This window comes from Helianthus annuus, chromosome 4 (genome assembly GCF_002127325.2).
Source record: "Helianthus annuus cultivar XRQ/B chromosome 4, HanXRQr2.0-SUNRISE, whole genome shotgun sequence".
NCBI classification, from domain to species: domain Eukaryota; kingdom Viridiplantae; phylum Streptophyta; class Magnoliopsida; order Asterales; family Asteraceae; genus Helianthus; species Helianthus annuus.
Genome location: NC_035436.2, coordinates 27,904,245 through 27,929,947, shown reverse-complemented (window position 1 = coordinate 27,929,947; position 25,703 = coordinate 27,904,245). Strand labels below are relative to the sequence as shown.

The following is a 25,703-nucleotide window of genomic DNA, read 5'->3' as shown; positions in this document are numbered from 1 at the left end:
TGTAAAACAAGATCCCCGTCTTGTAAAAGAAAGGGAGAAGAAACAGAAACGCCAACAGGTCAAGGAAATTGAAAAGGCGATTAAAACCGATGTGGTTAACAAAACATCTGTTTCTGTCAAACCAGACAATTCAAAAACTTCAGACAACCATGAAGTTAAGATTTTAAAGAATAACACTGGTAAAACAAAACAGACCTGGAAACCAAAAACGGTTGTCGAATCAGGGGGACCATCACAATTTACGAATCATCAAAGAATAGAAGTTATTGTTGTTGATGAAAATGGAAGACCCAAGACCACAATAGCTTGGGTCCCCCTCTCCAACTAATCTCTGAATGAGTGTGCAGGATGTTCCAGGAGGAACTATTGATAGTCTTAGGATTGTTGATAGTGGAGCGTCCATGCACAAGATCGGCGACAAAAGGCTCCGAACTATTGTTACATCTAGGAGAATGTTGTTGCCATTGATGGAGAGAGAGAGATAAAAAGAAATGAAGAAGAATATGTTGGTGAAAGAATGTGGTTGAATGAAGTTGCAAAATTCGAACAGATGAAAAATGTGCCAAAATTTGGTTGTTGTGGTTTTTGATCGGGTCCTCAGGAAAGAATACAATGAAATGTGTGCAGATGCCTTGGCGTGGATTGAACATCCGCACACCACTTCTGAAAGAGAAAGACAAAGACCTTCGCTGGTGCAATATGGAAGACCAGCCGGACCCGGAGGTGTTTGATCTTGTTGCTGTGAAGAGATTTCTCAGTAGCTACAAAAATCGGCTTTCAAGTCCACACCGGGTGGATATCCAGTTTTGGAGAGCACTCAGGTTCCTTGCAATGCATGAAGCAGTTGCAGGATACGGTTTTGAATTTCTATTCTCTCCTATACTTGTCGATGTTTAAGCTGCTTTATGAACTATATCATCTCGTACAGCACTTTTTGGCCTGACACGTTGATCTCGAATATCACCTTACACGTGATTGTTTCACTATGAAACTCGTCAATGTTGTCATGGTCCGCACCGCTTACCGACGTGCCAACTCATTGTTCCAAAATTCGATAAATCATTTCTGATTAAAATTAATTTTGGTTAACGGCATTGAGGTAAAACATGAGTTAAACCAACATCGGAAAATCATTTTTGTTCATCTCTTTATGTCTTTTAAATTTTATCTTAGTTTGTTGATTTTAGGGGGAGTAAATCCAAACTTGAAAATCCAAAAACATCAAAAAATTTCAAAAACACAAAAACAATAGAAAAACAAAAATGAGTTTCCTGGCGAGCAAAAGAGAAAATGATAGTACATCAGTGGTCTATCCAAACCTCTTTAAACCTTAAATGAAAAACAATAAGCAGCTCTATATAAGATGTATCGGTAGGCTCACAATCATTTGAAAGTGTGCAGGGTGATATAAATCTTAAATCGACTGAAGACCAGGTGGGAACCATTCATTGGCATATGGTCTTAGTACCGAAATTTCGTTTGAGAGATTGCCGAGGTTCTGAGATATTCGGTCTTTATGCTGCTTATCATCTGGGTATCATGGTTGTATCTTTTACCGAAAAATAACGGGGACGCAAGTCTAGATCTTCCATGATACTATACATACGTGTACATATTGCATTCGACCTCAATAAGTGATAAACAATCACATGTCCAAACAAATAAGTGATAAAATATCACATTTATCCGGGAGTCAAGTTCGTCTCTCTGCTGTACGAAAGTACTGACCTGTTCACGGACATGCTCCTGTGCCCTCATGCATATGAAAATCAAGTTCCTCATCAATAAGTGATTCTATCACATAGGGCTTGTTTTCAAATCAAAATAAGTGAGAATCTCACATCATATACGGTCAAACAGATGATAATCGGTATACTCACCGGTAAGATGAACCCTCGTGCATACCTTGATACGGGAATGTGTCGTGATGTGGATGAACACCGGTCGGTAAGTATAAATCATACCTTAACGTATCCCCTCGCCATGATTACATCTGATAAGTTGAGCTTATGTGGATAACAATACCGATAATTGTTATAGGATGCTTATCATAATGTTAACTAACTGAACAACGAGAGTGTCTTGGTATGACCGTACACTGATATGATTCTCTTACCCTCGAAACTCGCAAAAAGAATGTCTGTAAATATTTATTTACTGCTTTCAGTCTTTACATTTCAAAATATTCAAAAATACCAAAAAGATTTTAGGTGTGTTTTAATATAAACTTTATAAAAGACAAAAAGATTTTATTTCTATCTTATTTTCGATCGTACGATGTTGGATCTCGAGTCTTCGTTACCTGAAACCTGAAAGAAAACCAAATTGATTAAATCTTCATAAACGGTCGAAATTTGCAAGTTTTGAAAGTTGAAAACTAAAATTGAAAAATTTGTTAAACTTTCAAACTATCGGACGGTGTTTGATTGAAACATGGTCATACGTGTGTCATTTGTTTATACTAACTATATTCCAAGCAGTTGTTCTCATTACGCGTTTAGATTTCTTGCATGTGCAGATTCTAAAGGCAAGGAGAACATAGTTGATGACAAGCTTCGGAATGAAGACACGACGTGAAGGCACTCAAATGATGAAGATGATTGAGTTGCCGCTGACCACCATCAACACCACAAGGATCTCAAGTACTAATGATCAAGTCATTCACGAGCATAACTCAAGGGGGAGCTTATGTTAAGGGAGAGTTTGTCAACACACTTCCTACATGAAACGGGTAGTTTGTTGATACACTTTCTGCTTTCAAGACGTGAAGACTTTGAAGATCCTCCGACATAGAAGACATTAAAGGCGAATCACGTGAGTAGCGTCCAAGGGGGAGTTTGTTGATACATGTTTGTGGACGCTACTCGACGCGACGTAATTCGGTTTAGCAACGGCTTTCCTCCGTCGTGTAAAAGATCGAATATCGGGCCAAGAAGACATAAAGGCTGTGAACATGATCTTTGGGCTAAACAATCGGCTAAAACAAACAAATCAAGACATGGGCTTGTCACACTTTTGGCGAAACACACTTGGGCCCAAGCCCAACATTGGCGAAACATGTGTATAGTTGACGAAACAAGTCTGTTTCGTCAACCTCAACTGTGTTTCGTCAATATCAAATGTGTTTCATCGAGTTTGGTCTTGTTTTGCCAAGATAGTTCTGTCTCGTAGTGTGTAGTGCTATAAATAGTCTGATATCAGACAAGAGAACACAGAGAGCACACAGAGAGCAAACACACACACACGAGAGTTTGAGAGAGTTTGCAAAATATATTTGTAAACATTGCTTTGTAACTGAACCTTTCATACGTATTAATACAGAGGTGTTAATCGGTGAATATTGCGTGTCGTGTATTTGCGTGTTCTATCTCGGTTTGCCTTTCCGGTTGGATTCCGCACAACCGGGTTGGTTTGTACACAAGGATTAGGCGACTAGATCCTCCTAGCCGGACCTACAAAAATAAAAAAAAATAGAATACGACTTAGCGAAACAAGGAAGCTTTAAAAAAAATTGTGTGCTCACATAAGTTTAAGTTGTGACATGTAACATAACCAATATCTTATCTATTTATGGACCCTTAGACAAAAATTGCATATATCCCCCTATTTTAAATCTTAATTACATATATCCTCCTATTTTAAATCTTAATTACATATTTACCCAACCTAAAAATTAAATTACATATTTCCCCTTCTTGTAGCAAAATGACACAAATACCCTTCCAAACATAAAAACCTACAACCTTTCTTCCCACCCTCTCTGGAGACAATGATAGTTAAATGAACAACCAATCTTAATCGACAATAAGATGCAGTGATAAGAACCGACAAGGGGAAGAGAATCGGCGATGATAAACGGCAATAAACCATCGTATTCAGAGAATTCAGAACCGTAACAATAACCGTAACGGAGAAGAGAACATGTGTGGTTTCTCTTTTCAAAATCTGTAGGTTCTTTAAAGACATGGATGCATAAATCAATATTGAATTATTTGAAATTAATATTATATAAATGGAATCTGTGAGAGAGATGAAGAGTCGTTAACAATTTAAAATTGATAAATAGTTTGCTTTTTTTTTTCTCGTTTGAATTACTTCAACAGTTCAACGATGGAGTATTGGAAATTGTCCATATCTAAGTTGAATTTAATGGTTCAACAATGAAAAAAAAAAAACAAATCTGGTTCAAAAATTACTCTCACTAGGTTTGAGAATTTTATGAATTAGTAAATTAAAGGGTAAAATAGTCATACTCTAATCCATTTTAAGAAAAATGGGTATATATGATATTTTTATGTTTTGGTAAGGGGAAATATGTAATTTAATTTTTAGGTTGGGTAAATATGTAATTTATGAAGTTTGTAGAGGGATACATGTAATTGCCCCTTTTTTTTTTATTTTGTTATAGGAACTAATGTGATTTTTCTCAAATGACTTGTGTTAGTGAGCATAAAACAAACTAAATACACAATCTTGCTTTTTTTCCTTAACATTCCGACATTAATTTTAATGAAAATGGAGTTGATTTAAAAAATAATTGTTCTTGTTATCGGTTTTAACACGTGCTTGGAAATATCAGATGATATGTAATATACTTTTATATTATTAAGCCGCGATAGGGTTCACCCTTTGCTTCGCGGGGGGCGACCAAGTATAACCTGGCGAAACCACAGTGTGCCATGTGGCACGACACCTAGACAACCTACACTCGTGACTGGCCAAAGCTAAAACCTAGTCTAGGTCCCTCGCAGGCCGCGAGAGAGATAGAAGGATGGGTCGCGGGCCGCGAGGCCCCCTGTTTCCAGCCTATAAATGGAGGCAATCGGCCTCAGTGGGCATTCGCTCAATTTCTTTTCTCTCTCGACACATATATTGTAATATTGCTCGAGTATTATACCCCCTAAAAAGCGAAGCTCTGCCTCGTTGTAAGTATTATAACCCTCGGTTACGTATTAGTTACTCTGCCAGATTGATCTAGAGCTCCGTAACGCATGTCAAGGCTCTGCCTGACTCAGTCGTTGGAATTCTGTCTCGAGGGTATAGCTAATGTAAATTGGGTTATCTTACTAACACGTTTGCATTGTTTAATTTTAATAGATTATAATCAGGAAGTCACCAGAAAGCAGTAGTATTGTCTAAAATAGCAATGTGAGTACATTCACTTTTTGTAAACTGTTTTTTTTAAAAAAAAAAAAAACCTTAATTGTTTTAAAGTATTTTTAGGAGTGATTGAGTCTATGTATTCTACAAGTACTGTCGGTAAGTTGGGGTTTTGTATACATTAATTGTTACTACACTCTGAGTAGTAGCATGATCACAAGTCAGGATTGACAGTACCGTGGGTGGTAATTGGGTAGATATAAACATTTTAATCGCTCTCAATACTGTAAAAGTATAAAATCCTGACTTGATTAAACTGAAATGCACTCGCCAGTATTTCTTGCTGATAAACTTTTTAAAACGTGTTTCAGGTAACAAAATGTGAAAGCCAAATAGAAGCCAGCTGGAGAGCACTGAGACTTGAAAAAGTGGCTATAAAAGTTACCTAAATAATAAAAAAGTTTTATATTAATAAATTAGGATTTATCCCTATAAACATATTGTAATGTAAACTTGGGTTTTTTCCCATGAATTTATTATTATAAAAGTTTGGTGTTTAACTCTGATAAACTATTTCCTAACTACGGCACTGATGTTAATTTCCGCTGCCAAATTAATAAACACTGATACACCACTGATACTGTCCTCGCGGCCGCCCGCTCCCGGGGTAGGGGTCGGGGGCTGCAACACTTCTGTTCCACATGCTTATCCTTTAAAATAAAATATTATGGACATATAACAATATTTTTTGCATACACATGTGGATCTTCGACTAAAAAATCGCAATGCAAATAACCTGCTAAAATCGACAAAAAAAGGTTATTATATTATTTAGGGGACATCATCTAATTCAAACAAGTGTGTTTTAGCCTATTAAAGGTTCTCTTTTTCATTACGGCCACATACCAGTTCATTAGGTATAAAACATTATTAGATGGAGAAACTAATAAAACGTTATTTTAATATAACCAATTAAATAAAACAAGTGAGCTTGTTTGATGTCAATTTACTACCTGCTAACCCATGTAAGTGTGTGCACTTAATCAAGTAAATACACAAACATACAGAATACGAACCAAGCTTACATCAAACCTGTATGTGCAAGGTTTCGAAATTTTATCTAGTCGCCTGAACACATTGGTGAACAATCTTAATTAAACGAAAATCGGAGTGAAAATGGTTGGAATATTATTAAATTGATAATAATGACAACAATGTAGAGGGTCTTGAGCATTTGAAATGTGATAGGACACGTTACTTTAATCATTTGTACGCTAATGCATCATCTACTTGTTCATTTTAATCTGCATGACAATACTGACCAAACATTGCTTTAATCATTTGTACACTAATGCATCATCTACTTGTACATTTTAATCCGCACGACAATACTGACCAAGACAACTATCGAAACGTCGACAAAAATGAGTAAGTCATCATGGTACCTGGTACCTGTGGATTTTTTTTAAAGAGTATAGTTTATAAGATATGACAATAATATGTAAAAGAATTATAAGTTTGTGTGGAGGGGGAAAAGTGTAACTAAGTAACCATAATTTTGTTAAAATAAAGGGATTTAAGTGTAATAAGAGACTATAATACAAATAGTGTTTAAAATACCAATTTACCCTCATTTTAAGGGTGGTTTTATAAATAAAGAGGGAAGAAATTCTTATTTTTTGGGTATCTTAAAATACCCCTCTCTTATGCATTATAATATAGCATAGATGTAGAGAGAGATTAAGTTAAAAATCGTTAGTAATAAGTATTTTCAGGAATTATAAATGTGATTTAAAATATTATGTGTCGTTACAATTTTTTAGTTAGAATTTAAAATAAAAAAAATAGAATACGAATTAGCAAAACAAGGGAAGCTGAAAAAAAAATGTGTGCTCACATAGTTGTGACATGTAACGTAACCAATATCTTATCTATTAGACGTGTGTCTATATGAATCCTAGTTTATTATGTTATCCTAATAAATAGGTTTTAAAAGTTGTAGTTTAGACCATTTGTTGTGGTCCGTGAATGTGAGGGAATCCAATCCTACCTTGTCACCTAGGCACCACAATCATAGCACATCAAGTCGATGGTGCGTCGTGTGATCGTTAAATGCGTGTACGTGGATGGAGTAACATCGTCGAGGAGAGACCGAAAGAGATAAGAAAGATTGATTTTTTTTTAATAAGTCAGCCAATGAAATCATGGACACTTAGACAATTTTTTTTAATTTTTATTATTGTATCTAACGTGATTTTTTCTCAAATAACTTGTGCTCGTGAGCATAAAAATGAAAATGGAGTTGATTTAAAAAGTAATTGGTCTTTTTATAGATTTTAACAAGTGCTTGGATCAGATATTGGATGATATGTAATTGTTTATATAATTTGATATTAACTGTTTGAAAATAATTAACGAATTCTACAATGCTCAGCTACTTCGCTAGTAACTCCAAGCATGCATTACCATTTGACAAACTAACCTTCTCGTCAAAGCTTTTACTCAAAATAAAACATTATCAACAAGATATTGCACCATCTTGTGGGAATATTCATATAGATTTTGGTCCCCAAAAGTTAAAACATGAAAAATAAACTGTCAAAATATTTATCAGCAGTCATGAGCCTTCTCAAGTTGGGCCGCTTTGCCATAAATTGCTCTAGCAGTTTCAATGGAACCCCTTTGTGTTACTAATGATAGCTGATGAGATATTTATATTAAAATAATAGGTTGTAACCGGGTCGGATTGACCGATGCGGGTCACACCTCGTCAATAGCATTACATGTCCACACGTAACCAGCCCATTCAGCGGCTTCAGCCTCTTTCATCCAAGCTTCTCGATCAATCTCCACCCCTTCTCTATGTAAAGCCCGAATACCCTTTTCGATCACCTTCCCAACCATAAATGTGTTTCCAAAAGCTTCTTCCAGTTTAGCTTCAGCGATCCAAATTGCTCGTTCTTTAGGAAGTTTCTCTCTCGCCTTGTTTAACACTTTCTTAGCCGCATCATACTTTTCCAACCGAGCTAAAGCAAGCCATAACTCAACATACAACGGGCAACATTCCACCGCTCTCTGAAGCAAACGCTTTGCATCATCCTCATTAGCGAGTTCCACAAGTGCTTTCCATAGCCTCACAGAATCTGGTATCTTTTCAAGACCCATTCTCAAAACCCTACGTTTATTGTAATCATCATGTTCCAATCTTGCAGCCTGTATCCAAAGTTTTACCCAACTGGGAATCGCGTTAACACCCTTTGCTATAACACCCTTAGCTTTGTTGGTGCACTTGTGTCTGTACTTTGTCTGTATTCGGTCTGTATGTAAACGATGTCCTTGGTAGCCTGTAAGTTGACCAAGTCAACCATCCTCCGGATTGACTTGGCCAACGGTTAGAATATGTTTGTTGTTTGTCTGACTCGAAGGATAGGAGATCGAAGGATAATGTGGATCCTTCGATCTCATCGAAAGATATGTTTCGAATGATAGACCTCGAAAGGTGATCTTTCGAGGTCCTTGCTGATCCTTCGAAAGCATTATATCCGAAAGATGATCCTTCGGACCATCTATCGGATCCTTCGGACCAGACATCATGGGCTGGGTATAAATACCCATGCAGTGTATTGTGTTTGAAGAGAGACACACATAGACAGAAAGTTAGGAAGTTGAGAGCATTCTGTCCGAAACACACACACACACTTTGAGAGTTTGCAAACTGATTGTAAACATTGTGCTTGTAACCGGAAACTTTCTACGCATTAATACAAGTGGTGTTAATCGTTGAGTCTTGTGTGTTCTTGTGTTTGTTCTTGCATTATCCCGGTTTGCTCGCTAGCTTGGATTCCGCACTCGCTAGTGAGTTTGTATAACAAGGTTTAGGTTTGTTCTCGATCCTCCGAGAGGGACCTACAAGTGGTATCAGAGCTTTGGCTCTTTACCTTGTTTAAAACCGGGTTTTGTTCAAGTTCTTGGTGTGTTTGGACACTTGGTTTAGCACCCGTTTTTGGTAGTTTTCTGCATAAAAACGCGTTCTAAACCTTTCGGGAGTGTTCAAGGTCGGTTTGGGTAACATAAAATTTTGTTTTTGTGAAACTTTGTGTTTTCCGGCCATTTTTCCGGTCATATCTCCGGTGACTGGTTTGGATAAGGTTGTGTCCATTTTGGGTAAACTTTTCAAAGTTGTTGAAAAGGTTGTGTCTGCACATACCTTCTGCCGAAAGTTGTGCACCAACCCATCACCTTTTTCACCTACCAGTCAACTTTGTGTCAGTAGTGTCAGAAGTTTCCGAAAGATATCCTTCGACCTCGACAGATCATCTTTCGATCAAGGAAGCTCGACAGATACCCATCCTTCGAATATCCTTCGAAGCCTGTGTTCTATCTTTCGAGCCAAGGAATCTTGTCGTAGGATACATCTTTCGAGCTACTGTTTCTCTACGAAAGATAAGGATCCTTCGTGTTGGTGAATCTTTAGAGATCTGTGTTCGAAACATAAGGAGAATCTTTCGAAATCATCTTTCGACAGATAAGGATCCTTCGTGTGATCAATCTTTCGAAATCAATCCTTCGAAGTCTTTGTTCGAAACTCAACAGGGATCTTTCGAACCTTGTTGATCATTCGAACAAGCATTGATCTTTCGAACAAGTCAGTATCTTTCGATTCTTATTTGCTTGTGTTTTTCTAACAGTTTGTGGTTTTTCAGCTCTTCTATTAGTATCTGATTAAAAATGAGTTGTACAAGTCCATGGGATTGGAGTTTGGACTCACGATCCAATCAAGAGCTAGTCACTGCTGCAGATTGGGCAAAGAGTATGCTTCCTCAATCATCAATCAGTCCAAGTCAATGGGCTTTGGTATCCAATCAAAGTCAAAGTATTCAAAACCTTTTGATCAGTGAAAGCGAAACGGGCAGTAACAATCGTCCACCAAAGCTAAATCATATGAATGAGTTTCCATCATGGAAAAACCGTTTTCACACGTATGTCCAAGGACAAAGCACCGATCTTTGGACGTGTTTCATCAATGCATTCAATGAAAATCTGGAGACTGCTGCGTCCACTTCTGAGGGTTATGCCAATATGCTTGAAAAAGACAAGAAGGCTTATGAATTGGAGAAAAAGGCCTTTGCCACACTTACTCAAGCACTCAACAAAGACATCTACCATCAGTTCTCATACTGCAAGACTACGAAAGCATTGTGGGATTGTTTAGTAGCTAGAGGAGAAGGCAATGCAGCTGCTCGAAAGTCTCGGCATGATTTGTTGAAGAAAGAGTTTGAATCTTTTCAGTTTTTGGAAAACGAGACTCTGAATGATATGATCACACGTTTCTATCATTTGATTAGTGAAATGTGTGCTTATGGAGTTGTCTCTACTCAACAAGACATGGTGAGTAGGTTTGCTGACGCCTTACCTCCAAAGTGGAGCTCTTTCATTGAGTTGTTGAAGCACACTGGAACTCTAGACACGGTTAATATCTACGAGTTCATTCAAAAGCTGGAACACAAGAATGATGAAGAAATCAGGAAAGCCAAGAGAGCCCCCGCCCCTCAAAATACAGAAATGTATCTTCCGGGTTTCGATGCTCTAGCTAGAGCAGCTGCAGCCCAGCAACCCAAACTGCAGACTGCATTTGTCTCCAACACAAGTTCCTTTCCATTTCCTCAGTCAACAGCTGCTCCACCACAACCTCAACCTCAATTTGATCCGAGGTCTTACATCCCTGTCCCAACACAGCCACAACCACAACCTCAACAACAACAACAACAGCAAGCTCATTATACAAGCAATTCTCAACCTCAACCCCAAAATCCTAACACAATCCGAGTCGACAACTCAAATCTTTCACACCTTAGCATTGAAGTTGCTAAGGAACACATGGAAATTATCAACACCATGATCAGTGCTTACTGTGGTTTGGTAGCAGGTCAGCTTGGAAACATCAACATGACCAATGAAGATTATGATCAGATCGACAAGGAAGAAATGGAGTTGATGGATATTAAATGGGCTTTTGCTAGTGCGGTTAGAAGGGCGAAAGATTTTATGGCTCGAACTGGAAGAACTTCGTTGGAAGGAAAGAAAAACACGAAGTATGGGTTTGATATTAATGCTGTCACATGCTTTAACTGTGGCGAGAAAGGGCACTTTAAACGTGAGTGCACTCGACCAACAAAACACGGCAATCACAACCCTTTCAGAAACCAGACGAATGTGAATGCCCAACAAGAAAACCGTGAGAGGAGGATGGTGGCAGTGAATAATAATCAGGGACAGCCTGGAACTACAAATCACAATCGGGCTTTGGCTGTTCAAGCTGATGAAGGATGTGACTGGTCAGTGCAGTTTGGTGAAGGTGATCAGGGAAGTGGAACTGCTTTGTATGCTAAGGTCATCGAGCAGGTTCATAAAGAAGAATCTTCTGGGAGTGATGACAGTTCTGGTTATTCTGGAAGTTCGGATGAAGAAGGCTCTGTTTCTGGGGATAATCACTCAGAGCCTGATGTGAAGGAAGAAGGAGATGATGATATTCAGGATCTACTGAATGAAGCTGATGAGCTTAAATGTCAGAAATCAATTCTGATTAGGAAGGCTGCTACTGCATCAAAGGAAATGGAGAAGCTATTTTCTGAAGATGGAGCTTTTTCTTTTCAAACTGCCTTTATGGCAAACGGCTCAGCCTCTACTAGTCAGGTAAATTCTGAACCTCCTGCTCCTAGTATTTGTAGCTCATGTGCTGAGATGAAGCTTGAATCAGAAAAGCTTCATAGTCATAACCAGAATTTGGTTATTGAACTGTCGGAATGCAAAGAGGCAAACATGGCTTTAACCCGGAATGAAAAAGAATTTAAATCTGTAATAGAAACATTAAAGAAAAATGTGTCCGAGGTTAACAAAGTAGTTTACCACAAGCAAGTGAGTATAAATGAATATATTAACATTGTGGAAGAAACTAAAAAGCAATTAGCCATTGCCCAATGCGAACATGATGCGATCAAACAGAAATTGGATAGTTATTCTAACTCCCAATTTGTGCTTGATCACATCATCGATGTTCAACAACTAAAGGGAAATCAGAAAGGCATAGGGTATAATAAATGTCCGCCCCCCTTGATGAACAACTATACCAAGATGCCTGATGAGGAGGAAATGCCTCGGTATGAACCCGGTGTGCCTCTTGATGTTGAGGAGTTTGCTACTGGCCTTGGGTTCAAACCGGACAATTCTTCAAACACAGCCTCTAAGGAACAAGAAACTTCACCATCCATGAAGCAAAGTCCTCCAATTATCGAGGACTATGAGACATCGGATGATGAATCAGAAGTGGCTGTAAGTGATCAGGATAAATCACTTAGCAAGATGAAAGGAGTAGATATTCCACGAGAGAATCACATCCTTTGTGATCCTGATACTCCTGAGGTTCCTTTTGTCAAGAGGCAAGTGATTGATCCTGTCAAAGTTGATAAGACAGGTGTGTCTACTGTTAAAAGCAGTAATGTGTTGTACACTTTGGTTGGAGATAATAAAATCTACTCAGATCATGTTTTTCCAATTAAAAATGTAAATAAATCTTTGATTGACAAAGTCTTTGAAGACAATACAAACAAATTTTTGGGAAAAACACTTCCGGGAATTGTGGTAACACAATGTGATCCAATTCCTAAGGCTGAGATTAGAAAACAGTTTGGTAATCAAAAATCTCCAACCACTCAACAACCTACTGCTTCTAAGGGTAAACAACTACAACGAGCTCCAAAGCCTAAGGCTAAGGTTGAATCAAAAGGAGCTCGTTACACGAAGAAAGGAAAAGATGTTCAATTTGTAGCATCAAAAGGTACAGATAAAATTGAGACTTTTGAAAACAAATCAAACACTGATTTTGTACAACAAGTCAAGATTTTGAAACGTAACAGTGATAACAATTACACCCAACACACAAACGGGTGTGATGAAAGAGCAAGTACCTCAGGTTCTACAGGTTCAACATCTGGTAGTCGATCAAGTTCTCCTAAGTCTGTTGAAAGGAGAACTTGTTTCAAATGTGGAGAAATTGGGCACATTATCAGAAACTGCCCAAATGCTCCAAAGAAGAAATTTGTTGAAAAAGCTCCACCTGAAACAGTTCACCCTCAACGTCGGTCAGTTTCACCTAAACATGATAAACGAACTGTAAAAGAACAAGAAACTAAACAACGACGTAAAAACATGAAAACTGTTGAAAAAGCTTTAAAATCTGAAGTTAAAACAGTGCAAAAGGTACCAAGTGTGTCACAACCTGTAAAACCAGAATCTTCAAAAACTGGTAGCAAGACAACCCCGGGTGACAATTCAGGGGGAGCAGTTGTTCTTGAAAATCATCAAGAGATCGAGCTCACGTTTCGTGATGCTAAGGGACGACCCAAGACCACTAAGGCTTGGGTCCCCATTCTCAACTGATGTGTTTAATTGACATGTGCAGGATGTTCTAGGAGGAACTATTAATAGTCATTGGATTGTTGATAGTGGAGCATCCAGGCACATGACTGGCGACTTACGGCTCCTATACGACGTGAGAAATATTAGAGGAGGGTATGTTGCTTTTGCGGGTGATAAAGGTGGGTACATCACTGGAGAAGGAAGTATCTCCAATGGTATCGTGTGCTTTGATAAGATCAATTATGTGAAGCAAATTGATCACAATCTTCTGAGTGTGTCGCAAATCTGCGATAAAAAGTTCTCAGTGATTTTTGATGACGCTGGCTGCTATGTGCTGAAACCTGGATTCAAAATTCCACAAGAATGGATTCTCTTATCGGCTCCGAGAGTTAATGATCTTTATATTCTCGATATGAGCCAGGCGATTACTACATCTGCACAAGTCACTTGCTTTGTCTCAAAAGCCACGGAAAAGGAGTCTATATCTTGGCACAGAAGAATGGGACACATTCACTTGAGAAAGATGAACCATTTGGTGAAAAATAATCTTGTGAATGGTGTGCCTGTAAGAAGTTTTCATTTGCAAGATATCTGTGTCTCGTGCCAAAAGGGGAAGCAAACAAAGAAGTCTCACCCTTTGAAGAAAATCAACACTGTCAGCATGCCTCTCGAACGTCTTCATATGGACCTTTTTGGACCTATGAAGCACAAGACAACGTTTGGTGATGCTTATTGTTTAGTAGTTACTGATGACTACTCTAGATTTTCTTGGGTATCTTTTATGGCACACAAGAGTGAAACTCCTGGCATCCTCAAGGATCTTCTTACAATGTTAGAGAATCTCTATTCGTTGAAAGTAAAAAGGATCCGAAGCGACAATGGAACCGAATTCAAGAATCAAGTTATGGATGAGTTTTGTACTTCTAAAGGGATTCTTCATGAGTACAGTTCTCGTTATACTCCACAACAAAATGGTGTCGCTGAGAGGAAGAATCGGACGATTATAGAAACTGCAAGAACAATGTTAGTAGAGTCGGAACTCCCTATTCAATTCTGGGGAGAGGCTGTATCGGCTGCTTGCTACACGTTGAACAGAGTTCTTACAGTTAAGAGACATGGCAAGACTTGCTTCGAACTTCTTCAGAAAAGGAAACCGGATCTTTCTTACCTTGAACCGTTTGGTGCTCCGTGTACTATGATTGAGCCAGATGGAAAGTTTGGTGCAAGAGCTATCGAGGGTTTCTTCCTTGGATATGCTACTCCAAATTTTCGTGTTTGGAATCTAGCTACCAAGAAGATTGAGCTATGGAGCGAAGTTAGGGTTCAAAGGTACACGAGTCCTGTTAGGGCTCCGGGTGATCCGTGGATGTTCGATTATGATGGGCTATTTGAGTCCTTCAATCTGCCAACCTTTGACGAAGAATCAGCAGCGGCTCGGATGTTGTTGGAAAGTGACAACGCTGCTGTCTCGCCATTGGTTAGACCTATTGTTGTTGACCCTCAAGCTTCTTCGTCAGTCAACAATATGGTTCAAAATGAGGTTTATGAAGATGCTGCTGATTATAATGACTCTTCTGAAGATGATGAATATCATGATGCAGCCGAAGGATCTTCAGCTCCAGCTGCTCCTGTTCAAGGTGCTTCTGTAGATACACCTCATACGCAGAATGTAGACACTGCTGAAGGGAATGCATCCACCTCTACACACATTCCTGGTGTGGAGTTGGTTGTTGATCTTAATCTTACCAACTTGGGTATCAACGCTCGTGTGCCAGATAATCCTGAAATGAGGATTCACGATACCCATCCCCAGCAGAACATAGTAGGAGATGTCCATCGCGGTGTGCAGACGCGTAATCAGCTGAGAAACAACCGGAATGCTGGTTTGTATTCAGCTATAAGAGAATCTGGTCAACAAAATGACTGGTCCTTCGCGTGTTACGTGTCACAAGAAGAACCAAAGTCGTGGAAAGAAGCATTGAAAGACAGTGCTTGGGTTGAAGCCATGCAGGAAGAATTACAGCAATTTCACAAGCTTGGTGTTTGGAAGCTTGTTGAAAAGCCTGAGAATTACAAGAAGATTGGCACTCGATGGGTCTTCAAATGCAAGAAAGATGACCGTGGAGTGGTTATTCGAAACAAAGCTCGTTTAGTCGTTCAAGGTTTTCGTCAGATAGAGGGGATCGACTACAACGAAGTCTATGCACCAGTTGCACGTCTGGAAGCTATTCGGATCTTTTTGGCTTATGCCTCATTCAAAGGATTCAAGGTTTACCAGATGGACGTCAAAAGTGCATTTCTACATGGTGTGGTTGAAGAAGAGGTATATGTCGAACAGCCTCCAGGTTTTGAAGATCCTGTTCATCCCGATCGGGTTTGGTTGCTCAACAAAGCTCTCTATGGTCTTCATCAAGCGCCACGAGCTTGGTATGCAACCTTATCTACATATCTGCTGGAGAACGGTTTTCGAAGAGGTCTTATCGATTGTACTCTCTTCATCAAAGAACAAGATGGAGATCTTCTTCTGGTACAGGTATATGTTGATGATATTATTTTTGGTTCTACTAATGATGTTTTGTGTAGGAATTTCGAGCGCATCATGCAGGATAAGTTCGAGATGAGTGCTATGGGGGAAATGAATTTCTTCTTGGGCCTACAAGTACAACAAACGGAGTCTGGGATATTCATCCATCAGACTAAATATGTTGGTGACATCTTGAGCCGGTTCCAGATGTCCGATGCAACGCCCATTGGTACCCCACTGCCAACTAATCACGGAATTACTCCAGACTTGAAGGGTGAACCTGTTAGCCCTTCATACTATCGCGCGATGATCGGATCTCTTATGTACCTCACAGCATCAAGGCCAGACATAATGTACCCAACGTGCCTGCTTGCCAGATATCAAGTTAACCCGAAGGCCTCACATCTCGCAGCTGTCAAAAGGATTTTTCGTTATTTGAAGGCTTACCCCGACACCGGTCTGTGGTATCCTAGGGATAATAACTTTGACTTGGTCGCATTCAGTGATTCTGATTTTGGCGGATGCAAAATCGACGGCAAATCAACAACGGCTGGATGTCAGTTTTTAGGAAATCGCCTAGTCACATGGCAGTGCAAGAAGCAGACGTGTGTAGCTACATCAACATGCGAAGCTGAATACATTGCTGCCTCAAGTTGTTGCTCACAAGTTCTTTGGATCCAACAACAATTGCGGGACTACGGTTTTGAATTCCTAACTACTCCTATTTACGTTGATAATTCTGCTGCTTTAGATATCACTAAAAATCCTGTGCAGCATTCAAAGACCAAACACATCGAAATCAAATATCACTTCATACGTGATTGCTTTGAGAAAAGGCTAATCGATGTTGTTAAGGTCCACACCGATGACCAACGTGCCGACTTATTTACCAAAGCTTTTGACAAATCCAGATTTGACTTCTTATTATTGGTAAACGGCATTAAGGTCAAGCAAGAGTAAAACCAACATCGGAAAATCATTTTTGTAAATATCTTTGTGTTTTAAATTTATCTTAGTTTATTGATTTTAGGGGGAGTAAATCCGAAAATCTGAAAATCCAAAAACATTGAAAAATTTCAAAAACACAAAAACATAGAAAAACAAAAATGAGTTTCCTGGCGAGCAAAAGAGAAAATGATAGTACATCAGTGGTCTATCCAAACCTCTTTAAACCTTAAATGAAAAACGATAAGCAGCTCTATATAAGATGTATCGGTAGGCTCACAATCATTTTAAAGTGTGCAGGGTGATATAAATCTTAATCGACTGAAGATCAGGTGGGAACCATTCATTGGCATATGGTCTTAGTACCGAAATTTCGTTTGATAGATTGCCGAGGTTCTGAGATATTCGGTCTTTATGCTGCTTATCATCTGGGTATCATGGTTGTATCTTTTACCGAAAAATAACGGGGACGCAAGTCTAGATCTTCCATGATACTATACATACGTGTACATATTACATACTGCATTCGACCTCAATAAGTGATAAACAATCACATGTCCAAAACAAATAAGTGATAAAAATATCACATTTATCCGGGTGTCAAGTTCGTCTCTCTGCTGTACGGAAGTACTGACCTGTTCACGGACTTGCACCTGTGCCCTCATGCATACGAAAATCAAGTTCCTCATCAATAAGTGATTATATCACATAGGGCTTGTTTTCAAATCAAAATAAGTGAGTATCTCACAGCTTATACGGTCAAACAGATGATAATCGGTATACTCACCGGTAAGATGAACCCTCGTGCATACCTTGATACGGGAATGTGTCGTGATGTGGATGAACACCGGTCGGTAAGTATAAATCATACCTTAACGTATCCCCTCGCCATGATTACATCTGATAAGTTGAGCTTAAGTGGACAACAATACCGATAATTGTTATAGGATGCTTATCTTAATGTTAACTAACTGAACAACAAGAGTGTTTTGGCATGACCGTACACTGATATGATTCTCTTACCCTCGAAACTCGCAAAAAGAATGTTTGTATATATTTATTTATTTACTGCTTAACTTTTATTGTCTTTCTGTTAAACAGTTTCGTCGTTTGGTGCATATCAGCACGACATTAGCGGTGATGTCGTTTGATAACACTCAAAGGATTTTAAATTGTTGTCTTTTAATTTCAAAAATACCAAAAAGATTTTAGGCGTGTTTTAATATAAACTTTATAAAAGCCAAAAAGATTTTATTTCTTCTTTATTTTCGATCGTACGATGTTGGAGCTCGAGTCTTCGTTACCTGAAACCTGAACGAAAACCGAATTGACTAAATCTTCATAAACGGTCAAAATTTGCAAGTTTTGAAAGTTAAATCTAAAATTGACAAATTTATTAATCTTTCAAACTGTCGGACGGTGTTTGATTGTGACATGGTCATTCGTGTGTCATTTGCTTATACTATGTTCCAAGCAGTTGTTCTCATTACGCGTTTAGATTTCTTGCATGTGCAGATTCTAAAGGCTAGGAGAACATGGTCGATGACAAGCTTTGGAATGAAGACACGACGAGAAGGCGCTCAAAAGATGAAGATGATCGAGTAGCCGCTGACCATCATCAACACCACAAGGATCTCACTTCATAAAGATCAAGTCATTCACGAGCACAGCTCAAGGGGGAGCTTATGTTAAGGGGGAGTTTGTCAACACACTTCCTACATGATACGGGCAGTTTGTTGATACACTCTCTGCTTTCAAGACGTGAAGACTTTAAAGATCCTCCGACATTGAAGACTTGAAAGGACATCAGAGTTTTGGTAACTCGAAGACCAAAGACCGTCGAAGTTCGAGACGAGTCTACAACTATAGAAGATAAAGACAAAGCTACAGCCAAGGGGGAGTTTGTTGGTGCACTTGTGTCTGTACTTTGTCTGTATTCGGTCTGTATGTAAACGATGTCCTTGGTAGCCTGTAAGTTGACCAAGTCAACCATCCTCCGGATTGACTTGGCCAACGGTTAGAATATGTTTGTTGTTTGTCTGACTCGAAGGATAGGAGATCGAAGGATAATGTGGATCCTTCGATCTCATCGAAAGATATGTTTCGAATGATAGACCTCGAAAGGTGATCTTTCGAGGTCCTTGCTGATCCTTCGAAAGCATTATATCCGAAAGATGATCCTTCGGACCATCTATCGGATCCTTCGGACCAGACATCATGGGCTGGGTATAAATACCCATGCAGTGTATTGTGTTTGAAGAGAGACACACATAGACAGAAAGTTAGGAAGTTGAGAGCATTCTGTCCGAAACACACACACACACTTTGAGAGTTTGCAAACTGATTGTAAACATTGTGCTTGTAACCGGAAACTTTCTACGCATTAATACAAGTGGTGTTAATCGTTGAGTCTTGTGTATTCTTGTGTTTGTTCTTGCATTATCCCGGTTTGCTCGCTAGCTTGGATTCCGCACTCGCTAGTGAGTTTGTATAACAAGGTTTAGGTTTGTTCTCGATCCTCCGAGAGGGACCTACAAGCTTCATCCGGATTCACCAACCGACATGCCTCGATCCATACATCCTCATTCTTTGCAAATTCTTCACAACCTTTTCTTATCAACTCTCTTGCTTTCCGAATATTTCCAGTATCTTCCTCTAATCTCGCAGCTTCAATCCAACCCTTTAGGTTTGTTCGAATCACAGACTTCAACAACATCAGCCTCTTTATCTTCCTCATCATTTCTGCATCACAGATTCAAAGTCAAGAAGGTCAGGCGCAACACGGGCATGGCCGATATCTGAGTGAGTGGTTGCACCACGACTAAAACTGGCTACGCAATTAGACGGAGGCTTTGTATTGACTAAGTTTAATCGATTCTTCGGTGCAAGTGGTTGCATGATTGATAATAATATGGAAACTTATAATCTGAATTGAAATTTGGAATGGGAGTTTGATGATTGTAGAATAACAATATTTTAAAACGATATAAAACCTAGAGTGTGAATATGACTTACTAGTTCGTTAATTTGGGAGTTGATCGAACGCAATGGTACGATGCGGATAGAAGGTTTCATATAGTTTCATGCAAAGTCGGTGATGTGATGATTTAAAAAAAAAAGAATACCGAAAAAATAGTTATAATAGATAAGAATTTAATCTATTTATTATATTAAGGACCCTAAAATGAAAACCGGAGAATCACTTTCCTGGTATCCGATTGAAGCATAGAAATGGATTCGCGTCGCCTACTTGCTGAAAGCACAAATGGAATGGTCGATCATGAATTCTATGAAGTTTTTAAGACCTTCACTTTTGAGTGCATAATGAATGAAATGAAACCCCGGATGAGGAGCAAATCTCCCCTCCCTTTTAATAAACCATGGGGGCCCCTAGTAGTTTACCGGACAAATTGAGAACCATTGATCTTTGAAGATGGATGGATAAGATAAAAAGTTATAAAACCAATATTAAATTCTTTTTATCTTATTATGTTTTTAATATTTTAATGTTAAAAAGGCAGTTTAGTAAATTTGCTTATTTTGTCTTATTGTATATATTGTTTTTAGGCAAATTGGATTTAAATAATCTCAACTCACTATTATTGGCCAATAATAATCCCAACTCATTTAATCACCAATAATAATCCGAACTATTCACTTTTATTTGTAAAATACTCCCAGTTAAAAAAACACTAACTAGGTTAAAAATTGCTGATGTGGCATGCCACGTCACCTGCCACATCAGTTGCCACGTCATCAAAAATGCCACATAGACAGCCACATCAGCTGCCATATCATCAAAAAATGTCACATCAACAGCCACGTCAGCAAATTTGCTGATGTGGCATGCCACGTCACATGCCACGTCAGCAATTTTTAACCTAGTTAGTGTTTTTTTAACTGGGAGTATTTTACAAAAAAAAGTGAATAGTTCGGATTATTATTGGTGATTAAATGAGTTAGGATTATTATTGGCCAATAACAGTGAGTTGGGATTATTTAAATCCAATTTGCCTTGTTTTTATTAGTACCTTTTTGTCTTATTAAATTAATTGTTTTTTATTAAAATCAGATTTTTTTAATTAAAAAACATTTTAAAATATGATTTTTTACAAAAAACAATTTTTGTTTGGATTTTTTTACAAAAAACGTTTTTACGAGCCGGTTTTTTACGAGCCGTTTTTTACGCCTCATTTTTACGCGCCGTTTTACGCCCCCGTATTTACTCGTCTTTTTATCATCCGATTTTTTTACGAGCCGTTTTTTACACCCCGTATATATATACGGTTCATGTGTGAACAATGATTTATTTGTAAACAAAATGAACTTATCCTAACCACTGATTTTGTAGATCTAGATTTTTTCTTTAGTGGTAAGATTGTAATTAACTTTTGTAACTTACATGTATTTTAATAAACAAAAGAGTATAATTGTATTTTTCTCTTTTTATTTAATTAATTAATTTTTCTCTCCCTCACTCTCTCTCTCCTGATTTCTCTTTCCAATTAAAACAGTAATTAATAACATTCTCTATATTTTTTTTCTCTCACAAATTACCTAACTTAATGTTTGATGAGGGGGCTACTAAACGTACCTCCACTTGTTACTTTTTATACCTCCTTTACATAAAATCACATTTAAACTTGTCATATTTGCCCCAATAAACAAGTTATATTTTTTAAGTATTCTTTTTTGTTACAAAACAAATTCAAAAGTATAAAAATATATTATAGATTTTTTTAAATGTTTATTTAAAAAATCATATTTTTTTAAAAGGTTTTCAGATATTTTTTTACACTTTCTCAAATAGTATTTTGATTATGTTTTCTTTTATTGAACATCTTTACAAATTACTAATAACGTTTTTCATATAAAAACAATAATAAAAAAGTTTTGAATTTTATTTTTGAGAAAAGTCTACATTATATTTTTTTCCTCGCCTAGTTTGTATTTTAAATGTCTTATATTTATTATTTTTAATATTTTAAAATGTTTTTTTTTTATTTTTGAACGACTTGAAGTGGGTATCTGATGCATGGTCGAAAGCCGATGATTATTCGTAATTAAGTTTATGCTTTTACGTGACTTTTGGTTTCGAATGACCTACTTTTCATTACAAGAAAATCCACATATATTTTTTTAAATCAACTAGTTTGATATATTTTTTAAATGAAGAAGAGAAAAATATTTGTGAATCAACCTTATCCATTTGTTTTGCTTTAGAAAAGTGTTCACTTCGATCCAAGTCTTAAACTGGTTTTAACTTGTTTATAACATATTCTTTACACTAATTAAATTTGAATTTATATAGACTGTTAATTTATAGTTTGATAAAATAATTTTAGTATCTATTGTTTATTTGTTCACTTACATACATAGATGGGTTGTAAACGCTATTTTAAAAGATTTTTTTTACTTTTTTGGTAAATAAAAATTGTTAATTATTTTATAAACACGTCTAAAGTATTAAAAATATAAAAGTAAGACCTTTAAAATACAAACTAGACGAGGAAAAAACATAATATAGACTTTTTTTTAAAAGAAAGTTCAAAACCTTTTTTATTATTTTTATAAGAAAAAATGTTATTATTTATTTGTAAAGATGTTCAATAAAAAACATAATCAAAATACCATTTGAGAAAGTGTCTTTAGAAACAATATAAGAAAACTTTTAAAAAATATGATTTAAACAAAAATTAAAAAATAAATATTTAAAAAAACGTCAGTAATCTTTTTTTACACTTTTGAATTTGTTTTGTAACAAAAAGAATATTTTTTAATATGATGATTTGTATAGGGGGTAAATATTAAAAGTTTTAATGTGATTTTATAGAAATGGGGTATAAAAAGTAATAAAAGGGGGGTATATTTAGCCTACCCCATTGATAATTTAAAAAAAAAATACAAACATTATCAAATATTGTTCCATCTAGAACATAATTAAAAATATTTAATTACATTCTCTATACATATATGTATTAGATCAATGTTTGATGAAAAGATGCATAGTGGAAACAAGATGTAATAAGACACAAGTGTATAAATCTGGTATATACCGACTTGTATACACTATGTACTTGAATAATACACAGGTGTATACGTTTGGTATATACCGACCTGTATACATATATGTACTTGAATAATACACATATGTATAAATCTGGTTTATACCGACCTATGGGAATAAGATGTAATAATACACAAGTGTATAAATCTTGTATATACTGACCTGTATACACATATGTGATATGATAATGCCGTAATCCATGATGGTCTACCAAAATTTAAAGACATTCAATTTCTTATAATTAAAATAATGGAGAAATAATTAAAAATGAGAGAGAGTTAAGATATGAGAAAATTAAGAGATTTTCATTAAACATACTTAGTTAATGTCATTCTTACCCTTTTAATCTAAAAAATGATCAAGGGTTAAGATTAACCTAATCCTATATATATATATATATATATATATATATATATATATATATATATATATATATATATATATATATATATATATAGTTGTCCCATAGATTATTGGGTTAATGGATTTAAACACCCCTAAATATTGTCATTTGGCCGCTGGCACTCTCAACTTTGACTTTGGCTCACACCACTCCCAACTTGACACATTATTTGTCATGGCACCCCCTCGTTAAATAATCACTAATCTGGTTAGTAAAATTAGCCTACGTGTCAATGTAAGCTGATGTGGCATGTCCTACGTGTCACTTAAACAGATTCATCATCTTTTAAACCCCCAATCCCTAACAACAGAAACTTCATATCAAAAACCCTAGAAATCAGTTAACAAAATTAGGTGTTGTGCTCTTCCTTCTATCCAATTGACGGTTGTCGGTTTCTTGTCAGAACGATAGTTGTCGGAGATGCCAAGAACATCCATATCCGGGAAGTCAAGCTGCAGATAGTCCAAAACATTTTGAACACCTTTGGAAACCATGTTCATCCCCATTGCATCACCTGTGCTGCAAGTGAACCTTATGTAAAGATTTTTCCCAGCAATCACACTTTGGATTCTTTGAAGCCTCCCGAACCGGCTTGATCTGCAATGATGGCATTCATATAAACTTATTCAAACTGTTATGCAAAAGGTATTTTAGAACACCGTATAGAAAATGTTAGATGATAAAATTAAGTAGTTTTTTTTTTAAATAAGAGGTAGTGGAAAGGAGAAGTGTTACTTGTTAAAAACGGAAGCAAGAGTATCAAAGTTGAGTGGTTCCTCCAAGAACAACTTCAACTCAGCAGCTCTCTTTACGGTTCCAAACCTAACCACGGGAGCTAGAGTCATCCCATCCTTGAGTAATACACTGGTAGCACCACCAGATACATAAATCGCCTTACAACCCCGATTAGTGCTAGCAACAAGACAACCTTCAGTGGTGGCCATAGGCACCGAGAACTCCTTTCCATCCAACAACATCGGGCCTGCAATACCCACGGGTATCTAAACATAACCAACCGGCATTTCATAACATTGTCCCAATATTGACTCGTAATCAAACCCCTCTAGAGGCAAACCGTCAAGCGACTTATGTATCTGGCATCTTCGGCCGGATCGTATGTTGAGGTGTTGTGCTCCAAGGTGCGTCTAACAAATTGTTAACTGAGTTATACGGTTTTTGATAGAGTAAACTGCAATTTTACCCCCTGGGGTTTAGGCCAATTGGCACTCTGAGCCCCCCCCCCCCCCCCTAACGAAATAATTGCAATTTTACCCCCCAACGTTTGGTGTTATGTCGCAAGTTTACCCCCCGGCGTCAATTTTGTTAACAGATCTGTTAACTATAACTTGAAATGACTATAATGCCCTTTCATATTACCCCCTGTGTTTTGTTCCACTCTATGATATTACCCCCTGCCACCACTGTCACCGCCATTCACCACCACAACCACCACTGCCACCTCCAGCCACCATAAAACTGCTTCTCAAAGTTGTATTTGCTCGTGGCGATCAAACGTACCTGTTCAGTTGTTCAAAGCCCTATTGTTGTTGATGAAATCTCAAATCCTGTTCATATAATCGATGAAATCATGGTTTATTAACAAAATCTCAAATCATGTTGGGGGTAAAATCCGATTGAACGAACAACAACCAAATAAACTTCCAAATACGCTGCCGTTACATCAACTTCGCCTGCATTATTAGAACACTTTTTTTTATTAAATTTGGCAGACCTATTAGAATACAAAGACTTTTAACAGGAATCAGTCTCCTGATATAAAGTAATAAATGGCACCCTAATCTTCTTTCTTCACCACCATTTTTCTCCTACATTTCCCAAATTCAACTTTGGTCTACGTGCTTAATGTTAAAATATCTGGGTATACCACCCGCCGACACGCAAAGACCCACCTTTTCAATTCTTCTACCCATTATATCTCTATACAGATTGCTATTCTCATCTGGGTAGCGTTTGATTCACTCTGTAAACGTGTTCTTTTGTGAAAGAAAACTTGACCACCAGGTGTTTAATTAAATGCCTCCGTAAAGTAAAGGTTTTGAAAAACTTGTTTTTTAGCTATCTTGTGAAGTGGGTATTGGTTAAGGCGATTTGATCTTGTAATTCAGATTCGATTGTGTTATAAAACCATTGAATTTATCGAATCTAGGTTATTTGATTGTCTGATCTTGTTGCTGTGATATGGCTGAAGTGGGATATGATGGTGGATCACGGCATGGTCAAAGTGTGCA

At 37.3% G+C, this 25,703-nt stretch overlaps 1 protein-coding gene across 1 annotated transcript; it reads right to left on the bottom strand.

Annotated features, from left to right (window-relative positions):
• Positions 1-23,783: 23,783 nt before the first annotated feature.
• Positions 23,784-24,481, bottom strand: LOC110926744 (3-hydroxy-3-methylglutaryl coenzyme A reductase 2-B-like). The gene is made up of 2 exons (XM_022170445.2): positions 24,190-24,481; positions 23,784-24,051 (listed from the first exon to the last, which is right to left on the bottom strand). The coding sequence occupies exons 1-2, from the start codon at positions 24,429-24,431 to the stop codon at positions 23,784-23,786; spliced, it is 510 nt and encodes a 169-aa protein (XP_022026137.1). The 5' UTR covers positions 24,432-24,481.
• Positions 24,482-25,703: the final 1,222 nt, after the last annotated feature.